The 27,189-nt window shown below is 33.8% G+C and overlaps 1 protein-coding gene across 5 annotated transcripts in view; it reads right to left on the bottom strand.

Annotated features, from left to right (window-relative positions):
• LOC134236435 (kinesin-like protein KIF28P) overlaps positions 1-23,681 on the bottom strand; it is a 34,685-nt gene extending 11,004 nt beyond the window's left edge. For 2 of the 5 annotated variants that reach the window (XM_062718605.1, XM_062718606.1), the window contains exons 1-19: positions 23,201-23,679; positions 21,738-21,923; positions 20,875-21,081; positions 20,496-20,525; positions 18,398-18,526; positions 17,761-17,895; positions 13,957-14,120; positions 12,777-12,888; positions 10,888-10,955; positions 10,138-10,271; positions 9,758-9,839; positions 8,312-8,448; positions 7,712-7,766; positions 7,093-7,216; positions 6,725-6,985; positions 6,409-6,507; positions 5,912-6,057; positions 5,402-5,662; positions 4,628-4,788 (exon numbers count right to left, since the gene is read on the bottom strand). In XM_062718605.1, the coding sequence (XP_062574589.1) occupies positions 4,628-4,788; positions 5,402-5,662; positions 5,912-6,057; positions 6,409-6,507; positions 6,725-6,985; positions 7,093-7,216; positions 7,712-7,766; positions 8,312-8,448; positions 9,758-9,839; positions 10,138-10,271; positions 10,888-10,955; positions 12,777-12,888; positions 13,957-14,120; positions 17,761-17,895; positions 18,398-18,526; positions 20,496-20,525; positions 20,875-21,081; positions 21,738-21,923; positions 23,201-23,257 (2,548 nt within the window). In that variant the 5' untranslated portion in view covers positions 23,258-23,679. Of the gene's footprint in view, positions 1-4,627; positions 4,789-5,401; positions 5,663-5,911; positions 6,058-6,408; positions 6,508-6,724; positions 6,986-7,092; positions 7,217-7,711; positions 7,767-8,311; positions 8,449-9,757; positions 9,840-10,137; positions 10,272-10,887; positions 10,956-12,776; positions 12,889-13,956; positions 14,121-17,760; positions 17,896-18,397; positions 18,527-20,495; positions 20,526-20,874; positions 21,082-21,737; positions 21,924-23,200 lie in introns of all 5 variants that reach the window. The other 3 variants (XM_062718604.1, XM_062718607.1, XM_062718608.1) reach the window with 3 other exon arrangements.
• Positions 23,682-27,189: the final 3,508 nt, after the last annotated feature.

The following is a 27,189-nucleotide window of genomic DNA, read 5'->3' as shown; positions in this document are numbered from 1 at the left end:
TGTTCACCTGAGTCACTCAGGTGACCTAAAGTTTTACATAGGAATATATAAGAAAAATCTTTAAAAAATCTTCTTCTCAAGAACCACTATCAGGAAAGATGAAACTCATATACATATACAGTTTGTTGTCATGATTTTCAGTACATTTAACATAGGAATATATAAGAAAAATCTTTAAAAATCTTCTTCTCACACTGGGCCTGGAAAGATGCATGTCATCATGAGTTGGTAAGTTTGTTGTCATGACCCCTGGGGCAAGGGAGGGGCCAAAATGGCCGACCCTAGTTTTACATAGGAATATATAAGAAAAATCTTTAAAAATCTTCTTCTCAAGAACCACTGGGCCAGGAAAAATGAAACTCATGTGGAATCATACATTTTTAAAGTTCTTTAAATTTCCTAATAGTCATGTCTTTAAAAAATCTCTCCCAAGAACCACTGAGCCAGGAAAGATAGTTTTGTCATGTGGAATCATCCTTTGTAGATTCAATTTTTTCAAATCATGACCCCTGGGGCAAGGGTTATAAATAAACATAAGTTTAACATAGGAATATATAAGAAAAATCTTTAAAAATCTTCTTCTCAAGTGGGCCAGGAAAAATGAAACTATATATACATATGATTTAATATTTCAACTTGAGCCCCATAGGAATATAATAGAAATTTGAAATATCAAAAGTGTAGATTCAAGTTTGTTCAGAATCATGCAGCAGCAATTTTACATAGGAATATATATAGGTTATCTTTAAAAATCTTCTTCTCCAGAACCACTGAGCCAGGAAAGATGAAACTCATGTGGAATCATCCTCAGGTAGTGTAACATTTATTCAAATCATGACCCCTGTAAGGGTGGGGCCCTCGCATAGGAATATATAGGACAAAAATCCTTCTCCAGAACCACTGGGCCAAGAAAGATGAAACTCATGTGGAATCATCCTCAGGTAATGTATATTCAAATTTGTTCACAAAACAGGGTGGGATATATTCAATTCTTACATATATATAGGAAATATCAGTGTTACATAGGGATATGTAGAGAAACCTTTTAAAATCTTCTTTTCAAGTACTTCAAAGCTATGATTAGGATATTTATATGGAATCATCCTATAGTGTAGATTCTAGTTTGTTAAATGATGAACGCCTGGGGGGGGGGGGGGGGGGGGGTAAATTAAGCCCGATGTGCATTTTGGCCCCTGTCAAATATATTATATAGCCCCACCCTAGACTAGAACCCCTGATCTCTCATGAACACAATTTTGGTAAAGGACTGCATTACATTCATGCTAACAGTTTGCCAGCTTGATGTCCAGGAATAAAGATTTTTAAAGATTTCAAATTTTAGTGGTTTTGGCACCCCTAGGCAAGGGCATTGCAAAATTCACAATTTTTATTTTTTAATGTTGTACACAAAATTTGGTTGAAATTGGTTCAGTGGTTTCAGAGAAGAAGCTGAAAATGTTCACACACGAATGCAGTAGCAATAGGTTTCACTCATACCTAAAAAGAGTAACATAGAAAGCACTTGCTTCAGTATAGGGTCTTATATACATATACAGTGTTGTAGATTTTCAGTACATATACTATCGAGTTGCTTTTAACAGTTGCATGTCAGTTGAGTTGGTAAGGGTTGTTGTAGGCCGGTATTTGAAGTTCTCTATTCAAGTATGCCTGTGGAATCTCTGTGAAAAGTCTCAGTATACATTTTTAAAGTTCTTTAAATTTCCTAATAGTCATGTGTTAAATCTCTCCCAATAGTTTTGTTATTTTACTTTATCTCCTTTGAAAATTCCTTATTTAGCTATAACTAAACATAATTCAGTTAGTCTATGTTATATATACATATGATTTAATATTTCAACTTGAGCCCCATTACTTGAAATTTGAAATATCAAAATGTGAATTCCAAGTTCAAAGCAGCAGCAATTACAGAATCTCGGTTTCATTACAGCAACAGCATCGAAGAACATCATTAAGGAACATTTCCTTTCAGATGTATGCCCTCGCAAAAGACAAAAGAAGGAAGTGAACCTTTCATGTATCATTCCTTTACACAAAACAGGGTCGGATATATTCAATACTCTGTTCCATATACTGTACATACTCAGGATAATATCTAATATCCTTATACAAAGGTAACATGAGTGAATTAATATTCTATTCAGCATCTGTTTAATTAAAGAAAATCTGTTAAATTATAGAATACATTTTCCCTGTCAAAATATTAATAACTTGATCTATCTCTCACAACACAAAAACTGCATCACTTCTTACTATGTTGATGATCAAACACTAGCAAGCTGATGTCTCTACATACCGAGGCCGTGTAGCTTAACCAAGCCTATTTCACCATGTTGAACTCACAAGGGGTAATCAATTGTTTTAATATACCGATATATATTGAAAAGTATGAATCTCTAACTGTTATCAATTCTTTCTTTGATTGGGATCGGGATTCGCTACACTCCATATAGTGAAGTTGTTTACATTGACATCTGCAAGTTGTGTAAGTTTTTGCATCATAATTTACTGATTAAAACAATATTTGGTTGATAGCGACATTCATTGTTATAACTAGCGATTACTTTTCCTCTACACAGTCAAAATCTACCACAGAATTCAACTCTTTAAAAAGCCGCTTAGAATTACATTCCATTGAACTGAATTGTAACGATATTTTGAAATTATGAGTAAACTGTTTAAGTTTAGTTAACGATAAAATTTTGCCATATTCTGTGTGGTAATGCAAAACAGACCATGCACAATTTTAAAAACCTGTTGTTTTTCTCGAAAAATTATTATTTTATGCATTAACTTCACTCAAAAAGGAATTTTTGATTAAGAGGTCATTATTTAGCGGTCATTAATAATAATGTTCGGGTCATTATATCCCACGTGCAATGATTCCTAGGTCATTATTGCTGTAAACAGTACCATTTGGAGTCATTGTTGTGTTTTAAAGTTTTCTTACCAGCCAATCAAATTCGAGTATTATCAATAGAGGTATAATAATGTTCAGTATTTGCATTGTGTCAAAGTAAAATTTTCCATATCTATTATACTCTGCTCTTTAATGCAGCCTTAACAATGCTGTGCCTGTAACAAGTCACTCCAAACTTGTATGTCAAATCCAAATCCTAGCTTAAGTCTACTCAAAACTCTTATGGAGAAGTCTACAATTATCCTATGACAAGTTTCTCCTAGCTTAATTCTTTACATACTCTCCTAGCTTGTCTATACATACCCTGTGTTAAGTTTTCACTAGCTGTAATCAAAACATACCCCCTGTACAACTGATCCTGGCTGATGTCTCTACATATTCCTTAACCAGCCTATCTAGGATTGTCTTTACATAACAAGTGAAAAGTATCTCCTGACTGTTTCATAGTGTATACAGCAAAACTCGGTTAGTACGAACACAGATATTGCGAATTTACGGATATAGCGAAGTCATCTTGGATTCCTAGCTAAATAAATTTAATGAATTTCTTATACGGTTAAAACGAATTACGGATATAGTGAGGTAATTTCATAGGTCCCAGTGACTTCATATAACCGAGTTTTGCTGTACTCCAAATAAATTCCTCTAGACATTAAACCATATAAAATCTCTTCTGACTTTATTTTATCACACCCCATATCAAGTCTCCCTGACTAAAGTTTCTACATACTTCATTAAAAATCATTCCTGACATATAAAAAAATCTATATCAAGTCTCTCCTGACTTAACTCTCTGCATACTTGATATCAAGTCTCTCCTGATTTAAGTTTCTACATACTTGATATCAAGTCTCTCCTGACTTAAGTTTCTACATACTTGATATCAAGTCTCTCCTGACTTAAGTCTCTGCATACTTAAAATCAAGTCTCTTTCTCTACATACTTGATGTCAAGTCTCTCCTGACTTAAGTCTCTACATACTTGATGTCAAGTCACTCCTAACTTAAGTCTCTTCATACTTCATATCAAGTCTCTCCTAACTTAAGTCTTTTCATACTTCATATCAAGTCTCTCCTAACTTAAGTCTCTACATACTTCATATCAAGTTTTTCCTAAGTCTCTAAATATTTCATAGCAAGTCTCTCCTAACTTAAGTCTCTTCATACTTCACAGCAAGGCTCTCCTGACTTAAGTCTCTACATACTTGAAATCAAGTCTCTCCTAACTTAAGTCTCTACAAACTCCGTATCAAGTTTTTCCCAAGTCTCTACATATTTCATAGCAAGTCTCTCCTAACTTGAGTCTCTTCATACATCACAGCAAGGCTCTCCTGACTTAAGTCTCTACATACTTGAAATCAAGTCTTCCTAACTTAAGTCTCTACATACTTCATATCAAGTTTTTCCTAACTAAGTCTCTACTTTTTTTACAGCAAGTCTCTCCTAAGTCCTAACTTGAGTCTCTTCATACTGCACAGCAAGGCTCTCCTGACTTAAGTCTCTACATACTTGACATCAAGTCTCTCCTAACTAAAGTCTCTATATACTTCATATCAAGTTTTTCCTAAGTAAGTCTCTACATATTTCATAGCAAGTCTTTCCTAACTAAGTCTCTACATGTTTCATAGCAAGTCTCTTCTGACTTAAGTCTATAGACTTAATATCAAGTCTCTCTTAAGTCTCTACCTACCCTGTGTTCCCCAGAGCTCCACCACCAGGGAATGAGTCTGTAAGTAGTTTATAAACTCGTGTGTGACTTTCTTCTCCTTGACTTGATGCTTCAGGTCAAAGTCACAGTAACTTTTTCCCCAGACCGTATCACTCTTTACTGTGTTCTTGTTGCCTAAAAACCTAAATAAATCATTTCTAGGTTTTAAAAGACTATAAAAGTTCTAGGGGTTTTTTCTGGCATTAACACATCTGATAGGGTGAATTTTCCTTTATTAGCTGACAGTGTAATGTACTGTAAATCACTATTTATTCGCGAGAACTTTATTTTCGCGTAATTACGTGAGACAATATGCTCGCGAAAATTTCATTCTCGCGTTTAATAGTATTCCTTAAGATTATATAGAGCAATGACCATAATTAGTGAAAATTTTGTCTCGCTAATAAAGAGTCAATGACTATCTCGCGAAAATAAGATATCGCGAAAATTAAATGATCTACAGTATTCTTTTTTTGTGTCATTTATGAATTGCATCTAAAGCATATGAATGATAATATTTTCTTTGTTCTTTATCTCCATATGTTTCATTGCAACACCCCCATTCAACAAGTACCTTCATTTTCAATATAAAAGTAATATGTTTTATCAACAGGAACAAATGTTTTGAAACATTTCCATCCTCACGTTCTAACATATTTGAGTTTGCAACAACTTTAAAGTTCTTGAGAAAGGAGTTTCCCAGTAGAAATACATGTATTAACTATAATCAGATATAGGACAATCTCCCCTACTCACTTGCAGTACACGCCCCTTGACCTGTCCTCTGAGCACCATCTGACCCCCATGGCTTCCGGTATACAAATCTCGTAACTGAAGGGTTTCCCCACCAACTCTCGGGGTTCTACTATACTCTCCTCCCCCAGACGAGCCCCCTTCTGATCCAGAGGGAAAATCCCGACTTTTATTACAGCCTCCTCTCTGCCATGGTAGTTATGTAGCGTAAAATGTTCATCTGTTTCCACGCAGTACGAAAGGCTTTGTAACATCACATGGCAGCTTTGAATAAAGTAAAAGAAGACATATCAAACAAATGTAGCTTTAAATGGCCATAATTGAAAATCTTAATGACTTCACATATTTTTGTCTCCCTTTAAACAGGCATAATGTTAAAAAAAACACCTCATTTTCATAATGTCTACAGATATACTTTTGCAATTCTTGCTTTACAAAGTCATTTATTTAGCCTTAATACATCTAGTGCTTTTTTAATTTAAAACTATAAATGGAAAAAGGCACACTTCTTACCTCCCCAAGAAGATGTCTTCTACGGGGTCCCAGAAGGGGTCTTTATCTCTTCCCTGGGGTAGGGACTCCCCATCCATAAATTTACAGTACAGCTCCTCCATTAGATCCTTACGATGGAGGAATTTCTCCCTAGACCAAACCCACACCTACAGAAAATGGAACATAAGCATAATTCATATTTTTGATGCTACAGAATTGAGATAGTTAGATATGTTTCATATAATTATTTTTTTTTCACGGAGGGGGGGGGAGAGGTGTTAAAAGGTGTATAAATCACTTTCCCTCAAATTATTTTATTTTGATCAGAACTGGTGCAATCTCTATTCTTCCTTCATTGTAGAGTTGTATGAACTTGGCATCTCAATCGTTGATTGATATCTCAAATATCATGGATATATGTTGATTACAGAAGTAACAATATATTATCTTCACTGACTTTTTTTTCTTAAAAAGATACTCATATTCTAGAGAATAGCTTTTGGAATGAACAAAATTACCTTCTTGTTGATTTGGTTGGTGACCCTGATTTGAACTTCTTTTGCTGCCTGTTGTGGCTGGAATTCATTGGTTTTGATTTCTGCCTCAAATTTCAATCCCTGAACAATAAATTAAAATTCAGATCAGATCATAAACAATTGAGAAGTGACACTATCTTATTAAATCTATTCCAAAAAAAAAAACAAAAAAATTTTTGTCAACCTGTATTATGTAAATTACATTCATGAAAATTGTTAAGAAATTCTAGTAGAAATATAGTCAGCAATATCAGAATGAGCTACATAATAATGGGTGAAACAATGTTCAGAGTCAAACCTTTTTTAATTCTACACTAATGGCATTAGCTTCAGATATCTGAGGAAGCAGGTCCATAAACTCTTGGAATATGACATAGGACTTCAGATTCTCCATCGATTCACTGATGCGTGGCGTCTGTAAATCTATGGCCACCCCTCGATGCTCTGCTAATTCAGCCATGAAGAAGTCATAATCGTAGCCTTTTTCTTCATTTGGTTTTCTTTCCTTCATTTGACCCACATATAAGTACAGGCAACTAGACCCAAACTTGATCCGGCTCTGTAAAATAAATATAAATTGCTAAAGATGATGTGCATTACACTTATAGCAAAAAAATGACATTTTTGCCCATAACTTTACATAAAAAAATAAGCCTAATTTCTTACCAAATGAGGCAACTCCTCTTTAGATTTTAGCTTGATGCCATTGACATAAATCTTTGATCCAATGACAGGTTCAAGTGTGACCTTTGAGCCATTGTTTTTAATTACAGCATGCTGATCCTGAATTCTGAAATTGTTACAAAAAATTCTTTAAAGTTTTGAATACATGTACATGATCATGGACTTAAAAATAGTAATTATCTGTGTGCATGGGTATAATAAGTCCAAAACCAATTGCACAAACTCAATTAAGCTTTGCATTACTTACTCCGGTCCACAAATACATGTATAGTACAGTGAAACAATGTCTGATCTGGATGTTGTATAATCCAAAATCTTCCCTATTACGATTACGAAACTTTAAGGCCTTTTCAGTAAATTCATTTGTATAAAATGTCTAATCCAGAATGTTTGTCTTCACTGGCCCGGTGGTTTCAGGATTAGATAAATTTTACTGCATTATTTTATTTTGATATTTGAATTGCATAAAAACTTGATTTTATTCATATTTTCGACAAGAGTACTAGTAGTTTTTTCTTTATGAGGTTTGTGATTTATCACTATAAAACAAATTTAAGTTAGAGAAGCTGAAAATACTTGGTTCAACAATGAATAAGTTTACCCTAATCCCCTGATGGAATGTGTTGCTGTCGCACTTCTTCCAAATGTTGTTTCACCTACATAAAAAATAATAAATATTCTCAATCCCCAACCTGGCAACTACTACACTAGCAGATACACAGCTTCTTCTAAATACATAATACAGCTCTATTTTTACAGTACTGACCAACTAAAAATACCGAGTTTGACAGAACTACATCATCCAACACATATACAGAGGTGGTATACTAACCAACACCTCACAGAGTTTAACTGGTTAGGGTAACTGACAAGAATACAAAATTTGACACAGCTACATTAACCAACATGTATATAGAGATACTGTAGAAGTACTTTTTTCCGTGTGGTATTAATTTACGCTATGTACATGGTCACAAATTTTGCGCGGAAATTTGTCCGAGCGTACATAATATAAATGCAAGGCATATAGTGACAGACTAAGAAATCCGCGTAATTTTCAGCATGCGGATTAAACGGAAATTGAGAATCCGTGGAAAAAAGTATGTCTACAGTATACTAATGAACCAGTTTACAAAGTTAATCCATACCGACAGGTTTACAGAATTTGACATTTACCAACGCAAATAAATTTGGCACTTACCCTGACGAATACACAGTTTGACGACCCCCGACAGCTGTGAGTCCTCATTGATGTTGGTGAAGTAAGGCACGGTCCTCCATTCTGTGTGCTCCTCTTCATGCTCCAGACTGACACCATGGCCCCTCTCCCACTCTTTTCTGTACAAAAATCAAGCATTGACTTTTTAATGAAACAAGATATGCTGTGCTGAGAAGATTGATTTCTAAAACACAGGTAGCAAAATCTCCTGATTGGTTCTCTTATAACTATACATGTACTTCAAAATCATATCAATATATTCCAGGATATGCATCAAGGGTTAATAAAACAATGTTAAAGTTCCATGATTTGACCTTGTCCAACTAATGTTAAGGTTGCATGTGATTTGACCTTGTCTATGATTTGACCTTGTCTATCTTTGTTCATGTTGTAGATTTGATTTTATCTATCTTTGTATGGATCATGTGTGATTTCACCTTTTATCTTATTAAGGTCTTATGTGATATGATCTTGTCTACCATTGTTGGGGTCATAATATTTTGAGCTTGTCCATTCTTATTAAGGTCATGTGTGGTTGGGTTTGACCTTGTCCATACTTATTAAGGTCATGTGTGATTTGGACTTGTCCATCCTTATTTAAGTCATATGTGATGTGACCTTGTTAATTCTTATTAGGATCTTGTTTGTTTTCTCCATCCTTGTTAGGGTCGTGTGTAATTTGACCATATCCATCCTTAAGGTCAGGTGTGATTTGACCTTGTTCATTCTTCTTAGGGTCATGTGTGCTTTGATCTTGTCCATCCTTGGTAATGTCATGCATGATTAGACCTTGTCCATCCTTGGTAATGTCATGCATGATTAGACCTTGTCCATCCTTGTTTTGATCAGTGTGATTTGACTTTGTCCATCCTTATTTAGGTCATGTGTGATTTTGACTTTGTCCATCCTTATTTAGGTCATGTGTGATTTGACCTTGTCCGTCTTTATTATGGTCATGTGTGATTTGACCTCGTCCATCCTTGTTTGAGTCATGTGTGATTTGACCTTGTCCATCCTTGTTTGAGTCATGTGTGATCCTTATTTAGGTCATGTGTGATTTGACCTTGTCCATCCTTGTTTGAGTCATGCATGATTAGACCTTGTCCATCCTTATTTAGGTCATGTGTGATTTGACCTTGTCCATCCTTATTATGGTCACATGTGATTTGACCTTGTCCATCTTTATTATGGTCACGTGTGATTTGACCTTGTCCATCCTTATTTAGGTCATGTGTGATTTGACCTTGTCCATCCTTATTATGGTCACGTGTGATTTGACCTTGTCCATCCTTATTTAGGTCACGTGTGATCCGACCTTGTCCATCTTTATTATGGTCATGTGTGATTTGACCTTGTCCATCTTTGTTAGGGTCATGTGTGATTTGACCTTGTCCATCCTTGTTAAGGTCATATGTGATTTTGTCTTACCTGGCCTCCTCTAGTTTCTGTTCCCAGGACTTGTTCATATCTGCCATCCTGGATTCATTCTGCAGCAAAAGTCTCTGTAACTCTATAAAAACACATACACACAAATTAATGTAGAATTCTTTGTATATATCCCTTTGTATCACTGCATAATGACTCTAGCAAAGGCTACAATGCTCTTTTGAGTCACACTATCCCAGATTGATATTTTTAATTTTTTAAAATAAGACCCCCTACAATTCTTTATTTTTTTAAACCCAAATTGATGCCCCACCTAGTATTCCCTGGGGCCATGATTAAAACTAAATTAAATTTCTACTTGTGGATGCTTACATTCATATTGCATATTAATATAGGATTTAAAAATCCTTAGCCCCACGTACCTTCTGAGTCTGCCGTCTTCCCTCCTCCTTTCCCGAGTGCCGCCAGCAGCTTAGCATTTTCCTCCTTCAGTTCGCGGATCAGTCTGTCTGTGGGACTCTCATTAACTACAGCTTTATTCTGAATCTTCTTGGCCCTGAGGAATAAAACCAAACTTCTAATATTCCTCTCTGACCTTCATTACTTGTTGCTTCATGAATAAAATTGGGAGGTTAAACATTTTTTTTACATGGCTTGCATGTAATGTGGTATACTTAGGCTATATATCTTTTCCAGGCTATAAGTTTCAGCCTAGAAAGCTGGTTATGATGTTCAAAATAATACAATATAATAGATTGATTGACTGATTGTATATTGTTTAACGTCCCTCTCAAGAAAATTCCACTCATATGGAGACACCACCACTTGCCGGTGGAAAGCTACAAATTCTGTCCTATACTCGGCACTCAGGGCCATTGGAGGGATCTTTTTCGTCCCGGCACCTACTGCTACATCATCTTTGCTAGCCAAGGGTTTCCAATCCAAAATCTACAGTTGTAGAGTAGATTTGGGATCAGAAACCCTTGGCTGGCGAAGATGCTGCTACATGGGACCTCAGTTTGTACGGTCTCATCCAAAGGATCAGTCTCCATGTCCCACAGTGGGTACAATACAATAAATGATCTTGCTCAATTATATCCAACTATGCCATTTATACTCTTTCTAAGACTTGTCTTAATGCTGTTACAGGGAGGTAACTCTTCCAGCCTTACCTGTCAGCATATCGCAGTGTAGAAAGTGTTTCATCATAATTAATGTCTGCTGGACTCAATGCAGCTATCTAAATATCAACAAATCTCATTTATAATAGTTAAGCAAATAAAATATTCAATACAATGATATAGTAGGTGTTTATATGCATTATACTGAATACATTATGAATTAGCATATTTCCACAAGGGAGAGATAAAATTTAAAATTCATGCTGGATTATCAAATGGACCATAGTATTCAAGAGAAAGGATACGTGTTGTAGTGTGAAAAATGTTAATTTTGCATACTGACGTAACAGTTGTTGGTATTAATTATACCCAAGTTTGTGTTGTCAATTTGAAAATTGTCACAAGATCAAATGCACGGCATATTATATATCGGTAATATTCTGTTGGAGATCAATAAATATGTTTGGAGTAAGTTTTATCAGATTCTGACCTGCATGGGTATTGCTCAACACTGTCATGTTAAAAATAGCAAATAATTGTCAACATCAATATTTTAATATTAATTTTGCTTTCATAAGATTACACCACACACAAATTCCACAGTTGTTTTGAATTCATGAAATTAACAACAGATGTAAATAGCTATGTAAGGTTTGCATGACAACAGACAAACAGTCTAATGATGAATTACTGGAGATCAATTTATTATCAATAATGCAGAGCTTCATCAACTGTAGAGAGTAGACTACAGGGTTTCTTAGCTACTAAGTAATGTGACAGCATGAACCTACCTCTAAATTAACTGTGTTTATTTTAATATTCAGACACAATTATTTTGGTCATAACAGATTTTTTTTCACAGTTCTATATAATACCCTATCTGCATTCACAACAAGAAATTTTGAAATCCAAATACTGAAATTTAATGCTAATAAAATTTGTCTTGAACTTTAAAGAATAAATGTGAGGTTTTTAATCTCGTCATGGAGTGGGAATTAGTAATTATTGCTTTGACAGAACACACATAGAGCTTTGTATTTTTTAAAAGCTAAACATAAAATAAAGCAGCAAATTACAGAACTATCACAAAAAACATCAGCAGAAATTGATGTACCGGTAATTGCCCACAAGAAATCACTGCAGATATGGTTGATCAATTTTTTTCCTTTAAATTCCTTCTTTGCATTAATCTTTTTTCAGTGTAACTGCAGTTGTTGATTTATTTAACATCTTTACACCATATTGGTTAATTATGCAAATATTCACTTACTGCACAACACTGAGTTTTATCTCTCTGTGGCAGATCAATTTTTAATAGTTATTTTTAGGTTCATTTAATTTACACATTGAGAATGATAAATTTCTAAAAATTCTGTTGCTACTAATGTTTTGACTGGCAAGTTTTTATTCCCAAAGTGTTCTATTTCTGCTGTCAAACATCTTTCTATTTAACTTTTTTGCGAGTATAAAATGACTGCTATTATGAAAACAAAATGAATTGAACTCATGACAGTTAAAATTCAAAGACAAATAGGATATTTTAAAGCTCCATTTGTTACCGGTAATTTTTACAAGCATTAACTTAAATGATATGTACATCCACTTAGTATTTTAATTTTTTTTTATTGAAAACATATTACTGTCAATATTGCAGCCAACATAATGCCTGTATAGGAAAGATCAAAGTGCTCCATGTATGAGAGACCCATGCACAAAATCATGTCCACCATGAAATGTAAATTACATAACTTCCCTACAATTTTTCATCCATGAAACAAAATCCACATGAACCAATATTTTTTTTTACCTCAAACTTTAAAACCCTAAATCATGTGATTTTACAGGATATGCTTATTACCTAGAATGTAAATTTCTAACAAAAAAAAAGTGTGATTAATTGTAATTATAATGACTATCTTTGGGAAGTGAACTAGATTTACCATGATGGTTCGACTGTTTCCTCCAAGTGCCGTTTGTAACAGTTTGGTGAGGACGGAGTTACGATATGGCACCAACACATTCTTCTTACCTCCAGAAATGTCTGCCAAGGCACTGAAACAAAGATTTCATGTATAAGTTATACATTTTCTCAAACCAAAATTCAATGTACTATGAGGTGATTCTTGTGATATTGTAGAATGGAATTATAGTCATGGTATAGTGTTTAAATTTACTGCACTTTAATTACTCTGAAACAAATGACAAAATACATTGCTAAGTGAAATTTAGATTGTCATACAATACTGCATTGCCCATTGATGCAATATAATATGGCGTAATATCCAGTATGTGTCATACTTGATGACATTTTCTATTGTATTAGTGTTGAATAGATCTATGTCCAATTTTTGTAATTTGTATGTTGTATGTGCAAATGTCCAGTTTTTGCTAAAGTTTATGCCTAAAGACATTGTCCAATATTGTAATGTGTAGTGTTGTACTGAATACAGATTTGCCCATTACAGTACTGTTTTGTATCCTAGATTGCCCAGTTTATGTAATGTGTAGTGTTTTACTGATGACATCAGTATCACCCAACATCATCAACACACAGTTTCTGTACAGTACCTAATGACATTGTTGAGTGTTGAGAGACACAGTTTCTGTACAGTACCTGATGACATTGTTGAGTGTTGAGAGACACAGTTTCTGTACAGTACCTGATGACATTGCCCAGTGTTGAGACACCCAGTTTTTGTACAGTACCTGATGACATTGCCGAGTGTTGAGACACACAGTTTCTGTACAGTACCTGATGACATTGCCCAGTGTTGAGAGACACAGTTTCTGTACAGTACCTGATGACATTGCCCAGTGTTGAGACACACAGTTTTTGTACAGTACCTGATGACATTGTTGAGTGTTGAGACACACAGTTTCTGTACAGTACCTGATGACATTGCCGAGTGTTGAGACACACATCTTTTGTACAGTACCTGATGACATTGCCGAGTGTTGAGAGATACAGTTTCTGTACAGTACCTGATGACATTGCCCAGTGTTGAGACACACAGTTTTTGAACAGTACCTGATGACATTGCCAAGTGTTGAGACACACAGTTTTTGTACAGTGCCTGATGATATTGCTGACTGTTGAGAGACACCATTTCTGTGTATTACCTGATGACATTGCCCAGTGTTGAGAGGCTCTGGTTGATGGCCGACCCCTCCTTTAACCTGTCCCCTGTAGCACCTGTGGAGTCCGCCCTCTCACTCCCAGCTAAGTCCACCAAGTTAATGTCACTACTCCTGGTGTTACTCTCACCCCCAGCATTTCTTATCACCTATACATGTAGTAATAGAAAGAGTGTACATTATAAAACACAAATACACACATGTAGGGTATGCTCTTATAAAACTTATGTCCAAAATAGCTGTATCCCACTTCCTGCAATGACCATAAAGCAATTTGGGCCATGCTTTAAAAAGTCTATCACCATTAAAAGCACATTTTTAACTTGCATAGTCAGTTAAACTGTCTTATAGTGTGCTGTCCTTGCACTGCTAGCAAACAAGTTCCACAAATACGGAGTTAAACCCCAGGCTGGGTTGGTAATGGGTATTCTTGTTTTGTGAATTCCTCTATGCTTTCTATATGCCATGGAATTTATTTTAAGAATGGGACTGTATTTTTTGATAAATTTTTATGATTGCAAAGCATGAGTGAAAATATAAGAAGTTCCTTTCTAATGAGTGAAATAAAAACATGTACTATATCCAACTACAAAACAATGAATTTTCTGTTTGTTTGGGTTTTTTTTTTTTTACATTTTCATTGGTTTTCTCTTTCCTTGTTGCTTATTAACTGTGCTGTAATATCATAGTTTAGAAGTAGCAGCTAAAGCCACTAGTGACTGGGACATACTATTCATTCTTGCTGTCTATAAAGAGTATGTTCTTTACTTTCTCAAATTGACAAATACATGCATGTACAATGTATGTCCATCTCAATCCAAAAGTTAAAAGCCGTGAATGTTTTGCACTACATGACCTTGGGGTCAACTTTAATTTCAGTTCGAATCTGCATGAGAGCATGTCTGGCATTTAATTAAAGGTCCACCATTCCATGAACTATTAAGAGGAAGGAAATCCCGACTTATAGCCTTATGTCTGATGAAGTTCTGGGCCAGATTGATTTCTCTGACTAATTGAACAAATAGCAATAAAACACAGTCACATATAATCAACCTCACAGGGAAATCTGTTTTCAACTTTAATAACCATGCACGGTTTTATCTATCAACTTTTGTTCACTTAATTTGAAAAATATTTCTTTATCAACATAAAAAGTAAAATAATATCATGATGTAAATTAATTTAATTCTGCTGAAAAAAATTAATCTTTGACAGTGGTGATATACTGTGTTAGCATTTCCTGTGTATATAATTATTGCATGCCTTCTTTAATACCAAAATATGCCCCCCTCCTTGGGTCTATGGTCATGTCATTCAACTGATACTATGATAATTTAAATGTTTTCATTTAAACATTTATTACATTGTTCAAATAACAGTTCTTGATCTACCTATAACCCAATACAAACAATACTATCTCAAACCAGCCCTATAATTCTCCCATTTCTGTGATATGAAGTCGAGGTATTTTAGAAATAATGAAATGCCTATTGATTGCATTCATTGATTTAAAAAATTACTACTTTTTATGGCAATTAAGTGACAAGGTATTTACTCAGTGCACATTCATGCACTAGCTGCACTAGTTATTGATTTTTAAATTGTTAATCGGCTCTCAAGTTTAGGTGCCTTTGATGTGTATTTTTGTGTTGTATTAACAGTTAATTCCCCAGACTATAAAGTATTCCTAGGTGAGGCCTATAGCATTCAATTCAATCTTTAAAATTGGATGCCTAACTTGGTAGTTCATACAAAGCAACTATCATTCAACTCAACAATTTTAAAAAATGCTTTAGTGATAGTGACCTTGAATAGCAACTGCACAAATATCCCAACTCTGACAATAAAAGAATTCCAAGTACTACTTATTCAGCACAACTTTTCATACAGCATAAATTTTATTTTTAAAAAAAATCTAATTCAATATGTGGTTGCTTTTGAAAAACAAGAATTCATTGAAAACTTTTTATAATTTCTTCAAAAGCTTGGTTACAGTGTTTCTTTTTTTCCTCTAAAATACACAATTCATTTGAAGAAAATCATTTAAAGAAGTGTCAATATTTTAAATCCTTTGAAATTACATTATCTATTAAAAACTTTGGTGAATCTGATTTCTGTATCCTTACTTTCAGGAGAGCTAGTGCTTCATTTATAAATATGCCTACCTGACAAGTCTATGTGATAACACACCAATAATTCACACTAAACTTATAAAGAACATTCCCAATATTTTGAAAATCAATTTCTCAACAATCAGTAATTTTATATTAAGTAATTATTGGCTTTGCCATAAGTCTTTTTTTTTTTAAGATAATCTGAACAACTTAGAGAAAAGTGGGTATCTTGTCCTCAAAGGTTCAAACTATCAAATTATCATTAATCAACTATCAGTAATTTTTCCCATTAGATAATTATTAAACTAAATCTATTTCTTTTGAATGATATGGTCAATGTGACATATACAAAAGTGGAAATAAAAAAATGATAAAGTCTTCAAAAATCTAATCAATTCTGGCACTTAGTACCAATGGATGATAACAGACTCGGTCTGGGATGATTACACAACGATTAAATTGTCACTGTAAAACCTCTTCAGTCTACTTCATAGCCATTACAGTGTTTATCTTAGACACCAGTGATCCAATACTTAAACACTTAGCTCAGTCGTAATGTGTAAACCCCCCATACAGGCAGAGACAGGGAATATACCTGAACAGGGGGGCATAGGATGAGTCCAGGTGTGTTAGGGTAATAATTGTGATGAATTATCCTAAGAAAGGTGTGGATAGACACATTTTATTCAAAAATATTTACAATTTGAAGACGTAATTTTTCACTTTGTGGGAGTTGACATAAGGTTTAATACAATATGCAATTACAATCAAAGGCTTCCATGTTCAATATTCCTTTGTTCCTTAGCAGCTGACATAGATTTTGCATATTTTTTTCTCTATAAAAACTTCTCAACATTTATTTTGCTCTCAGAACAATGTATTACATAATACCATGTCGGCCATGGTGTGCAAACATAATTACCGCAGGGGTATAAAATTATATAAAATGTTTTCGTGCAGTGTCTTGGAGACCAGTCCTAAGATTCATTCCAAATCAATACTGAATTATAAATACATAGTGGCACTTTTACACAAATATTGCATCTATAATCAATCTTTTGTCAGCAGTATAAGACTTAACCAATAATGAATACCATGATCATTACTACTCTGTGAGTACTGCTATTGTTAGAACTGACCTCAGAGTTGAGGACAAGTACCATGTCAATAACAAAACTTGTGGAACCCAGACATAGTCAGACTTTTATGAATGCTGTCTGTCTGTGGGAGGAAATGACAGTTCTTCTATTTTATATGATATTAAATCCATTAATATATAATGTACTAATAACTTTCACTTGAATAATTATTAAATCTTAATATTGATGATGTTGTTAGCAAGGAATAAAAATCTTTATTTCCTATCTAGCTTGTAACACGTTTTTGGTTACAAAGTCGGGTGTAAATTTGACCCGACTTGAGCCGGGTGTATGCTTTGAATTGTTACAAAGCATTTTTATCAAAAAAATATTTGAAATCTTATGGATATTGATGATGTTGTTAGCAAGGAATAAAAATCTTTATTACACCCTAGTGATGACCATGTGTGGTGTGTTAATTATAATAATGTTAGTGGTGTGGTGTGGTGGTGGTTGTATATTACCTGGTTGAACCTGATGGTAATGACCATGTGTGGCGTGTTTATTGATGTGGTGGTGGTATTGTGGTGTATTACCTGGTTGAACCTGATGGTGATGACCATGTGTGATCTACTGCTGGTGGCATTCATGTTTGTGGAAGCGGTGGTCCTGTTCACAGTACCCTGCTCCATCAGCTTCTCTATCTCTTTGTAATTCCTCACTGGCACATTCTTAACAAAACATTTTAAATATTATTATAAGACATATTTGCTTTATTTCAAGTTGAAATTAATATAGATTATATTCTTGCTATAGTAAAAGCGTTATAAAAAGTGATAATTCAGGAGTATATAATTATACATATAATAGGAGAAAATATAACTGTAAGGGACAGTGCAGCCTTAGTAGAGAGAAAACTGTATAATCTGACAGTCCTGTGCAATCTGTTTAACTGTGAAATCTGACCCTCATTTTATAACAATCTTATGGTTTATCCCTGTTATTTACACTGCACAATCTGACACCCTGTTTATTCTGACACAAATTTTGTAGATTCAGTTTTTTTATTTTCTCTAAACAAGTACATTGATATTCCTGTCTTAATTCAGGTGTTTGAATTCATGTACTTGAAAGTTGTCATGAATACGCAAATTCAAAATTTATACTAATTTATGGAAAAAATCATTACCACAAGTTTTCTTCAATACAGTATGCCAGTGGAAGGTGACTTACTTTGAGCCCGTCTACGTAGAATCCTGCCTGTGGGTTCTGTCTGATCTTCAGCCCCTCAGGTGATTGTTTGGCCTTCACCAACAAGTCCTTAACTTTCTCATTGTAGATCTCCAGCATGCTGAAGGATACCTGAAAATCAAGAATTCAAATTAAACCTTCCAATCAACAAATCAAATTACTCAGTATTTCAAGAAGTAACTAAAAATTTCTATACAATTTCTTATTTTATTTATTATCATTATTGTACTCTAGACTAGATAATGTACATATATGTACAATGAGAATGAGGATGATATCTATATGCAAAATATTTTTTAGGAACAATTCAATTTTATTTCTAAACTAATGCAGCATGCTTACAACTCTATAAGTTAATTCTGAGCAGTATGTACAGTATTAGGAGAGAAATATAGTTTTGCTTTAGACATTGAAGTCACTTTTATAGCACATTATTTTGATGCAGATTGAGGTGGCAAGCTTAACATACAAGGCAATGATTGAAAAATAATTTAAAGACAGTCGAGATAACATTTTGTTGTCTAAGAAGGACTTGAGAAGAGTTTATCTGAAAAAAAAAATGGCATACTGACAGGGACTGTTTTTCTTCTGGAAATGAAGTAAATTGAAATTCTTCTGAACCATTCCTTAATCTTAGTCCAGGGTTGTGTGATAAATGAAGTCTAATAGTTCATGTTTTACTAGATTGTTCTTTTTTTTATAGCATTGATTTATACCCAGGACTTCATCCCACGATCAATGTTATATTCCATATATTATCTATATAAAATACTTTTGTTGCGTTAATAAAACAAATCTCAAACAAAATGTTTCAATTTTTTATCTTCAGTGCAACCCAATCATCATGATCACACGGCCCATTTCCTTATTGGCATTTAGCTTGTTTATTAGGACATGTTTTTAAGATGTGGTGCTATCTTACATTCAATGAAGTCAAGTGCAAGTGAGATCAAAGCCAGCTAGAATTATATTTTAAGGTAAAAAGTAATTCTGTTAGAAAAGTGGGACAAGTTCTAGTAATTCAGGGGTTTCTATGAAATCTTTACATGAATTTGGTGTTCACCCAGCTTTTTTAGGATAAAACTTGCTATTTTTTTTTGGCACGTTTACATCACAAAGACTCTTTACAAAATTTTGCTCAATTGTAGCAAAATGATTTAGCTAACGTCTGTTTGTTAAATTGGACCATAGATAAAGATTAACGTTTTAAGATGTGGTGCTATGGAAAATATTATGTTCACATTCACACCTACAAAGGACAAGTTTCTAAATGGTTGTAGCTTCATAAGAAAAGGATAACATTTTGCATGCAATAGAATTGAAACCCCTGTAGATGGACGTTGCGTTGCGCTTATATGGTTTTGCACTATATGTATTTACTGGTAGAATCAACAAAAAAGACATTGTATCAGGTCTTGATATAGATATTCTAAGAAAAATCTGAAGAAATGAAAGATGTTAATTTAACGGGTTGAAATCTGGTTGTCACGTCGCCTTTTAATATTTTAAAAAATTGTGTATTTTCAAGCATTGTAATTTTTTGATACCAATAAACAAAATGTACATGTATAATGTGGTATATGTATAACATGAACAGCTCTGCTTACAAATTGTAAGATTCCTTGTTGTGCCATAGTATACTTCATTGTAACTATCGTATATCAAATTCCAAACAATACAAAATTCAAACTTTTCCCAAAATTTCCTTCAACAAAAAAATAACCATTCCAAAGTCTAAGGATGGCCTGACAAGTGGGAATCGTACACTGTAAGAAATCTTCTGTATTTCCATACATGTAAAACCTAGTTGAAGCATTAAAAGCCATTTATTCACAATTCAATGGTTGTTGTATGGTTTGACTGAAAATCTTCATGAGATGGACACTATTCAAATTTATCTAATCTCATGCAGTTTTTATGCTAATTAAAACAAGAATGCTAGTGGACAAAACTTGGCATGTTCATTCATTTCATGCAACAAATAAACTCATGAGGGTAGATTCAATGTAAAGGTAGAAGTGGTCTTCAAGACAAATAGATTGAGACAGGCACAACATTTGTTGCAATCATTCAGCTCTACCTCCAAGGACACCTCTTTCTCACAAGTGGGCTAGAATATCAATTTATGTACATTTTAACATGGCTGTATCTCAATTTCCTTAACGGCACCTTTGATGTTTATAGTTTAAAAATAAATCCTAAATGGGAAATTATAAATACTGAATCAATAGTGACAGAAATCAATCTTGTATTTATAGAAGCATATGGCCTGTAATGTGCAATTATTATTCCATTTAATTAATACTCTATTTGGACCTCTCATGTAAATTAATAATGCTAAATACATAAAAGCATAAAAATAATTTGATTTCAGGCTCCTTTTACATATATAAAAAGCTACATTATATATAAAACAGTTTTTACTAAAGCAGTGCTAATAGCTGACCTATGCCCCCTACCTGTAACTGTTTTGAGTTGTCCTTGTTTGTTTCTATGGCCTTGAATAATTCCTCACAGGTGATGGGAACTATCCCCTTGTTTGGACCGTACCCTATCATTGAGTAGCTCTTCCCTGACCCTGTTTGACCGTATGCGAAGAGGGCTGCATTATATCCCTGCCAGGCATTGTCCAAAACCCCTTGACCCAGATCCTGGAAAACTCGACGCTGAAAAAAGCAAAGTACTGTGGTTGAAACTTTATTTGACAATTAAGGTAATGTTCAAGATTTCCTTTATCTGCATCATAAAGATTCCATTGACATTCTCATGATTCTAATTCTTTTATCATCGTTGTTAATTTCTTGACGTATTTTATCTGGCTTACTTGATCTGAATACTTGAGTGCCTTATATGATCTGTGCCTTACTTGACCTGTACACTTGTGTGTATTAATAATTGTGTACATTTGTGCATATAACTTGATCTGAATGCTTGTGTGCCTTACTTGATCTGTACACTTGTGTGCCTTACAATGATCTGTATACTTGTGTGCCTTACTTGTGTGCCTTACAATGATCTGTGCACTTGTGTGCCTTACAATGAACTGTACATTTGTGTCTTACAGTGATCTGTACACTTGTGTGCCTTGATATCATTGTGTGCGTTATTAATTTCTTGACTTATTTTACCAGGCTTACTTGATCTGAATACTTGAGTGCCTTATTTGATCTGTGCCTTACTTGATCTGTACACTTGTGTGCCTTACAATGATCTGTACACTTGTGTGCCTTTTTTGATTTGTATACTTGAGGGCCTCAATTGATCTGTGTACTGTGGCCTTACTTGATCCGTATACTTAGTATATACATGTATAGTGCCTTACTTGATCTGTATACTTGTTGGAGGAGTCTGGAATGAACACCCCTTCCTCATTCTCTTGACTCCCGTTGTGTGACCAGTAGGAGTAATCAAAGGAAAATGTTTTTGTGGAACCATTCTCTGGATTTTTTATTGTTGTGGAATCTCCACTCATAGATATGATACAAGCTGACCCTGCATTTCTCTCTCTCTGTAAAATAAAGTCATAATTAAATTTACTTTCTGAAATAAGGCATTTTAGTGAACTCTACCTACTCAAAAAGATAAATTTCTTGTGGGTTTGCTGAGTTAATATAAATACATTAACATTTATATAAAACCAAAATGTTTTCTTTAAAAAAAAATAGATATGTGTGCTAGTACCTAATAATTATCTAATAATTATTATTTAGTAATAATTCTTTGGTTCAACAAAAACTGATCATTTAAAAATCATTAATAATTAATCCAAGGCTGTGATTCAGTTGGAATTGACACAGTGGGTGTCTGAGTACTTATTACATACATGATACTGACGTGAAATCTAAGCTGTAAAAACAATGAGGCACCTTAATAGGTAAATCCCAGGTGAGTATGTACCTTTATTACGTTGTTATATAAATATTTGTTCAGGGATTACACTTACTTCATAATCCTTTCGTCATGAAGTACATGTATATCTTTTTGAAATAGTATTTAAAATTCAATACAATTTTCATGTATTATTTATTCTATGAGCATCTTTCAGTATAGAATAATGATGATATCAAATTCAAAAATAATTTTTTACATTGCCTTCTTTTATACCTTTGCTTTAAAGGCCATATATATGGCATTTAATATGGAGTTTCTTGTCCTCTTTGGTTTTCTAGTGCTAGTTCTTTGGCAAAAGATAAAATGTGGTGTGAGATTTTGCACATATTAAAGCTTTATCGATACTTATAGGCTATTGATTTTCTCTTGAAACACTTTAAAATATCAACAATGCATTTCAAGATCACCTATGGTTCTAAACAGAAATGTCTTATCTTCTTTTGTTAACATTCCAAACACCAGACATTTTAATCAAGCTTAGATCTATTGTAGACTTCTACTTTATGTTCATTGATGACATTCTTGGCCTCCCGTGTGTTAATTTAATTTGGAAAGTTAAGAGATAAAGTATTCCTATAGAGTTCTAACTTGTTGAGTGTTAAATTTGATGGAATTACAAGATAGCATTTTCTGTACATGTAGTGGCCAATAGTCATGGTCAATGCCTGCAATGAATACCTATATAATTACCTATATATGCCTATCTAACTTTGTTATCTTTTACCTTCCTGGTTCTGTGTTGAAGTTAAATTGGCAAAATGACATTGTCAAAGAAACAATTACAACATACATGTCTGCATATGCATATGGTGCCAAAGACATGGAAATATTTTGGGTTTGTATCAAATACCTAATGAAAATTAAATATGGAGGCAATAGAATATTTAAGTTTACCTGATTAAATGGTCTCACACGCACCGCTACTTTGACGCTATCTGCTCCTCCCGGCATCTTAGTTTAAATGAACACAGTTACAATATTTCCAGGGAATAGTTCAGAATATTAATCACCCATATTAAATAAGAAAACATAATAAAAAGGTGGCGCAAAATAATTCCAAACTAACTACACAAATGCCGCATCTTTATAACATAATCACGTATCCACTTTTAAATTCCTCAAGGGAGCGTGAAGAATTTCCTACGTATGCAATAATCATAACAATAGGTAATGCCAAAACTGTTTTGTCAATAGTTTAACAGATCTTCCAATACATGGGTATAATAACAGCTGATCGAAGGGTATTTAACGCATGCCTCGATCTTTAAATGTTGATTACATTACAAGTTGACGAGGAAACCTCGACTCTGTGATTGTGCTATAGTGGTTACGTGACCGCTGCACATGGCTTAGTTTACGCTGCTGTCAGGAAACGGCACGCGATCGATAATGGTTTAAACGGAACGGGGTAAGGGAGGTAAATCCGGAAGGGGGGGGGGTAAATCAATGATAGGCCCATGTGTCCAACATGTCCAACAGTCATTGTTTTTCTGAGTGAATAAAAATGCCTCTCGAATCCAATATATTCGTCTTGGATTATCCCCCTCTCTCTCTCTCTCTCTCTCTCTCTCTCTCTCTCTCTCTCTCTCTCTCTCTCTCTCTCTCTGAGTCTCTCTCTCTCTCATTGAAAGATTTGGATGCTCTAGCTTGTATATTAAATCAGACCCGGGCCGTAGGATAGTGGAAACAGTTTCAAAAGTGGAAGGCCAATTTAAAAAAAAAATCTGACATGCCAAAAAAAGAAGAAAGAAAGAAAGAAAACGCATTTAAAATTTTTAACTGCCCAAATCCTAGCTGCAGATCTGTAGCGTTATGGTTTTATATACTTAGTATTTGACCAAAGACAAATATATAAAACCATAATGCTACAGATCTGCACGCAGCAGCTAGCCTTAATATTTAATGTTAAGGGGGGACCTATGTCCGAAAAGTCTTTGTGTGAAATTTTCAAACCTTTGACATTTCTTTCCTGACCACATGCTCTGAATTTTTAGGTATTAAAAACAATACCTTCATATGCTTATTTTTACACAGGAGCACGTGCAAAAACAGTGTAAAATGCTAAAAATAGATTATTTTCAGACATTATTGTTCTACCCCAAATATGCGCTAAAAAGAACCCAAAATGTAAAATCACATTCAAATCAATAGGTATTTAATTTATATGACTTGTATCTTTAAAATGAAGGCAAATTCATTGTAATTCATCTCGCATGAAAAATTATAATGGAGCACAATGTAACTATCACCCCGTTTTTCTTGTCGTATTTTTCACAATTCCGACATGCATAAGGCCATTTTTTTTTTATTAGTTGTTTTACGGATTTTTTTTTGGAAAATGTCCATTGGGTGGCTACAAAAAAAAAAAAAAAAGAAGAAGAAGAAGAAGTGTTCAATATTCAAAACTTTTAATATGCAGCATATCAAAGCAGGTGGGGAAATCAACCTTAGAACATTGCACAGAAATGTCTTTCTTGGCATTCCTCACTAAAAGAGAACGATTCTCCGAGCAAAGAGACATATTATGTGAACAATGCTAAACTTTTCTGTGTATGTCTATGACTGGATACAGGTGTCCTCTCACTGCTACGTCCACATTGCCACAGAAAAACACACTTCAGCAAATTTTACACAACCCCCTGTAAAATCATAAAAGTTTAATCAAATTCAGATAATACCTTTTCTTAAACAGTATTAAACAGTATAAAACTAAAATTCAGTGCACAATCAATGGACACAAATAAACTTACTAGAATGATAAGTCATCCCCATAGGGTTTCACATTCCAATGACTCTCATAAAAACATTTTTTGTCTTAGAACATCCTGATGAGTCAGTTCCATTACCAAATCTAAAATTTAAAATTTTAAGAAACATTTCTTTCACATCATTTGATAGATTCATATCCGTACAATGACAAAAAAGTCTTGTTTCTCTGACGCTTTAACAATTGACAACACGTCTTGCAGATTTTTAAAATGCAGTCAACCATGGGCTTTTAATAATGTCATAAATGATATATGTGATATATCATATGATATTTATGATAATCAATTTTATTGGCTCATGACTAATGAAGACCCAGACATCCTTAGATCACTTGCTGGATTCCTTAGTAATTTACCTTAATTGAAGATATTGTGATAAGCATAAAAAATTACATACCTCTTTCCCAGTTTCTTGCCTTTAACTATATATATGTATAAATTATATATTTGTATGTAACTTACAATACAATACATGTATGTATATTCAGTATATCTCATATACTTTTTTGCGTATTTGTTTTTTTAACAATTGCTCTTTATTTGTAATATCATCATCATGCTTGTTCTATCATTTGGATCCTCCTCCTTCTATTTGTAAATCTTTTTGCTCCTCCGGGGGCCCAAATTGGATTAATAAAATCGTGTATCTTGTATCTTGTATGAATTGTTAACTAACCATTACATATAACTGTTTAAAACTTCGCCAAACCCTCAAAGAAAAGTTATGGGTGTCGGATGGAGTGCAAACACTGGCAAAGTGACGACATCAGATTCGTTGGTTTTGGCTGTAATTTCCTCAACCACCACACTCCATTCGCTGATCAGATAACATCATATATAGAATAATCACCAGCCTGATCAGCTCATAAAAACCGTCATACATTTATACATTAACTACAGTCCTTTAAACATTTATATTCTGTTTTGAAAAACCTAAAATGTTTCACATGGCCGTCATACTTATTTCATCTCTGACTATAAAACGCTTGCAGAGTTTTTTTTTTTAAAGGGTCTATAGTGGAAGCGTTTACATGATTCTGATCACAACTAAGTAAAATTCAAACAATGTACGGTAATTTCCGGATTTTTTAAATACGATTGAAGTAAAGTTCGATCGTCGATTATAAAAAAAGGATTGAATGGAATTTTTATTTTTTTTCCAAAACATAGAAAAATGGGGTCGGCGGATCCGTAAAACAACTAATAAAAAAAATTTGGCCTAACAGGTAATATCTTAGAAAGTCTTTGTGTGAAAATGTTGAAATTCATATTTTTTTAAAGAAAGGATCCCTCTCTTTATTTTAACAAAGAAAACAGTATACCTTTATGATAAAACAAACGAGAAATATGACGTTTTCTTTTATTTTCGTACTCTTGTGTCATATATATTGACCTTTCCGCACTAAAAAAAAGGTAAGTAAGCACAGACAAACATCTGAATAAAACTGTTTTGCGAAAGAAAAACGAGTATTTTGTTTTGATGTTTTGCTTAGAAAATTTAAACAGATTAAGTCTTTTCTTCTTCATTCCAATCATTCTGTTCCATCCCCCCCCCCCCCCGATTTTCCCGTTAACACCTATTAGAACCTACTAGGAATGACTTTATACAATAAAATCTATATGTACTATAAATCAATAAGCAAATATAGGTACAACTTATTTTTATCCAGAAAATACAATTAAATTAAACCATGTAAACATATTTCCCTGATTTAAGTCGCTTTTTTTGCTGAATTTTAACTTATCTTTTTGCACTTATATATCAGCATATCATCGAGGTATTTCCTTACAACTGAAATTGCTATGAATTATCAACCAAAGGAAGGGAAATCTAATATTTAAAAAACTCTGTAAATCAAATAAAACTATTATTAATGATGAATAAATTTTCTTTTTGTAAATTGTGTACATTAATGATTATTAACAATGTTATGCCTATATTACAGTTGCAAAAGTCAACAGGTAAAAACAAACGTCGCTATTGTGACGTCACATAACGCTGCTTTGACGTAGAACGACATAGGTCCCCCCTTAATATAAAACAACAAATACAAATACAAATATTTTATTGGCACCAACACAATTACAGTAATTGGTAAAGGCCCATAGAAAACA

The sequence above is a fragment of the Saccostrea cucullata genome, unplaced genomic scaffold (assembly GCF_032062105.1).
Source record: "Saccostrea cucullata isolate Sc308-1 unplaced genomic scaffold, CSIRO_AGI_Scuc_v1 ctg42, whole genome shotgun sequence".
NCBI lineage: Eukaryota > Metazoa > Mollusca > Bivalvia > Ostreida > Ostreidae > Saccostrea > Saccostrea cuccullata.
Note: the sequence above shows the minus strand (reverse complement) of the source record. Positions and strands in the feature narration are given on the sequence as shown.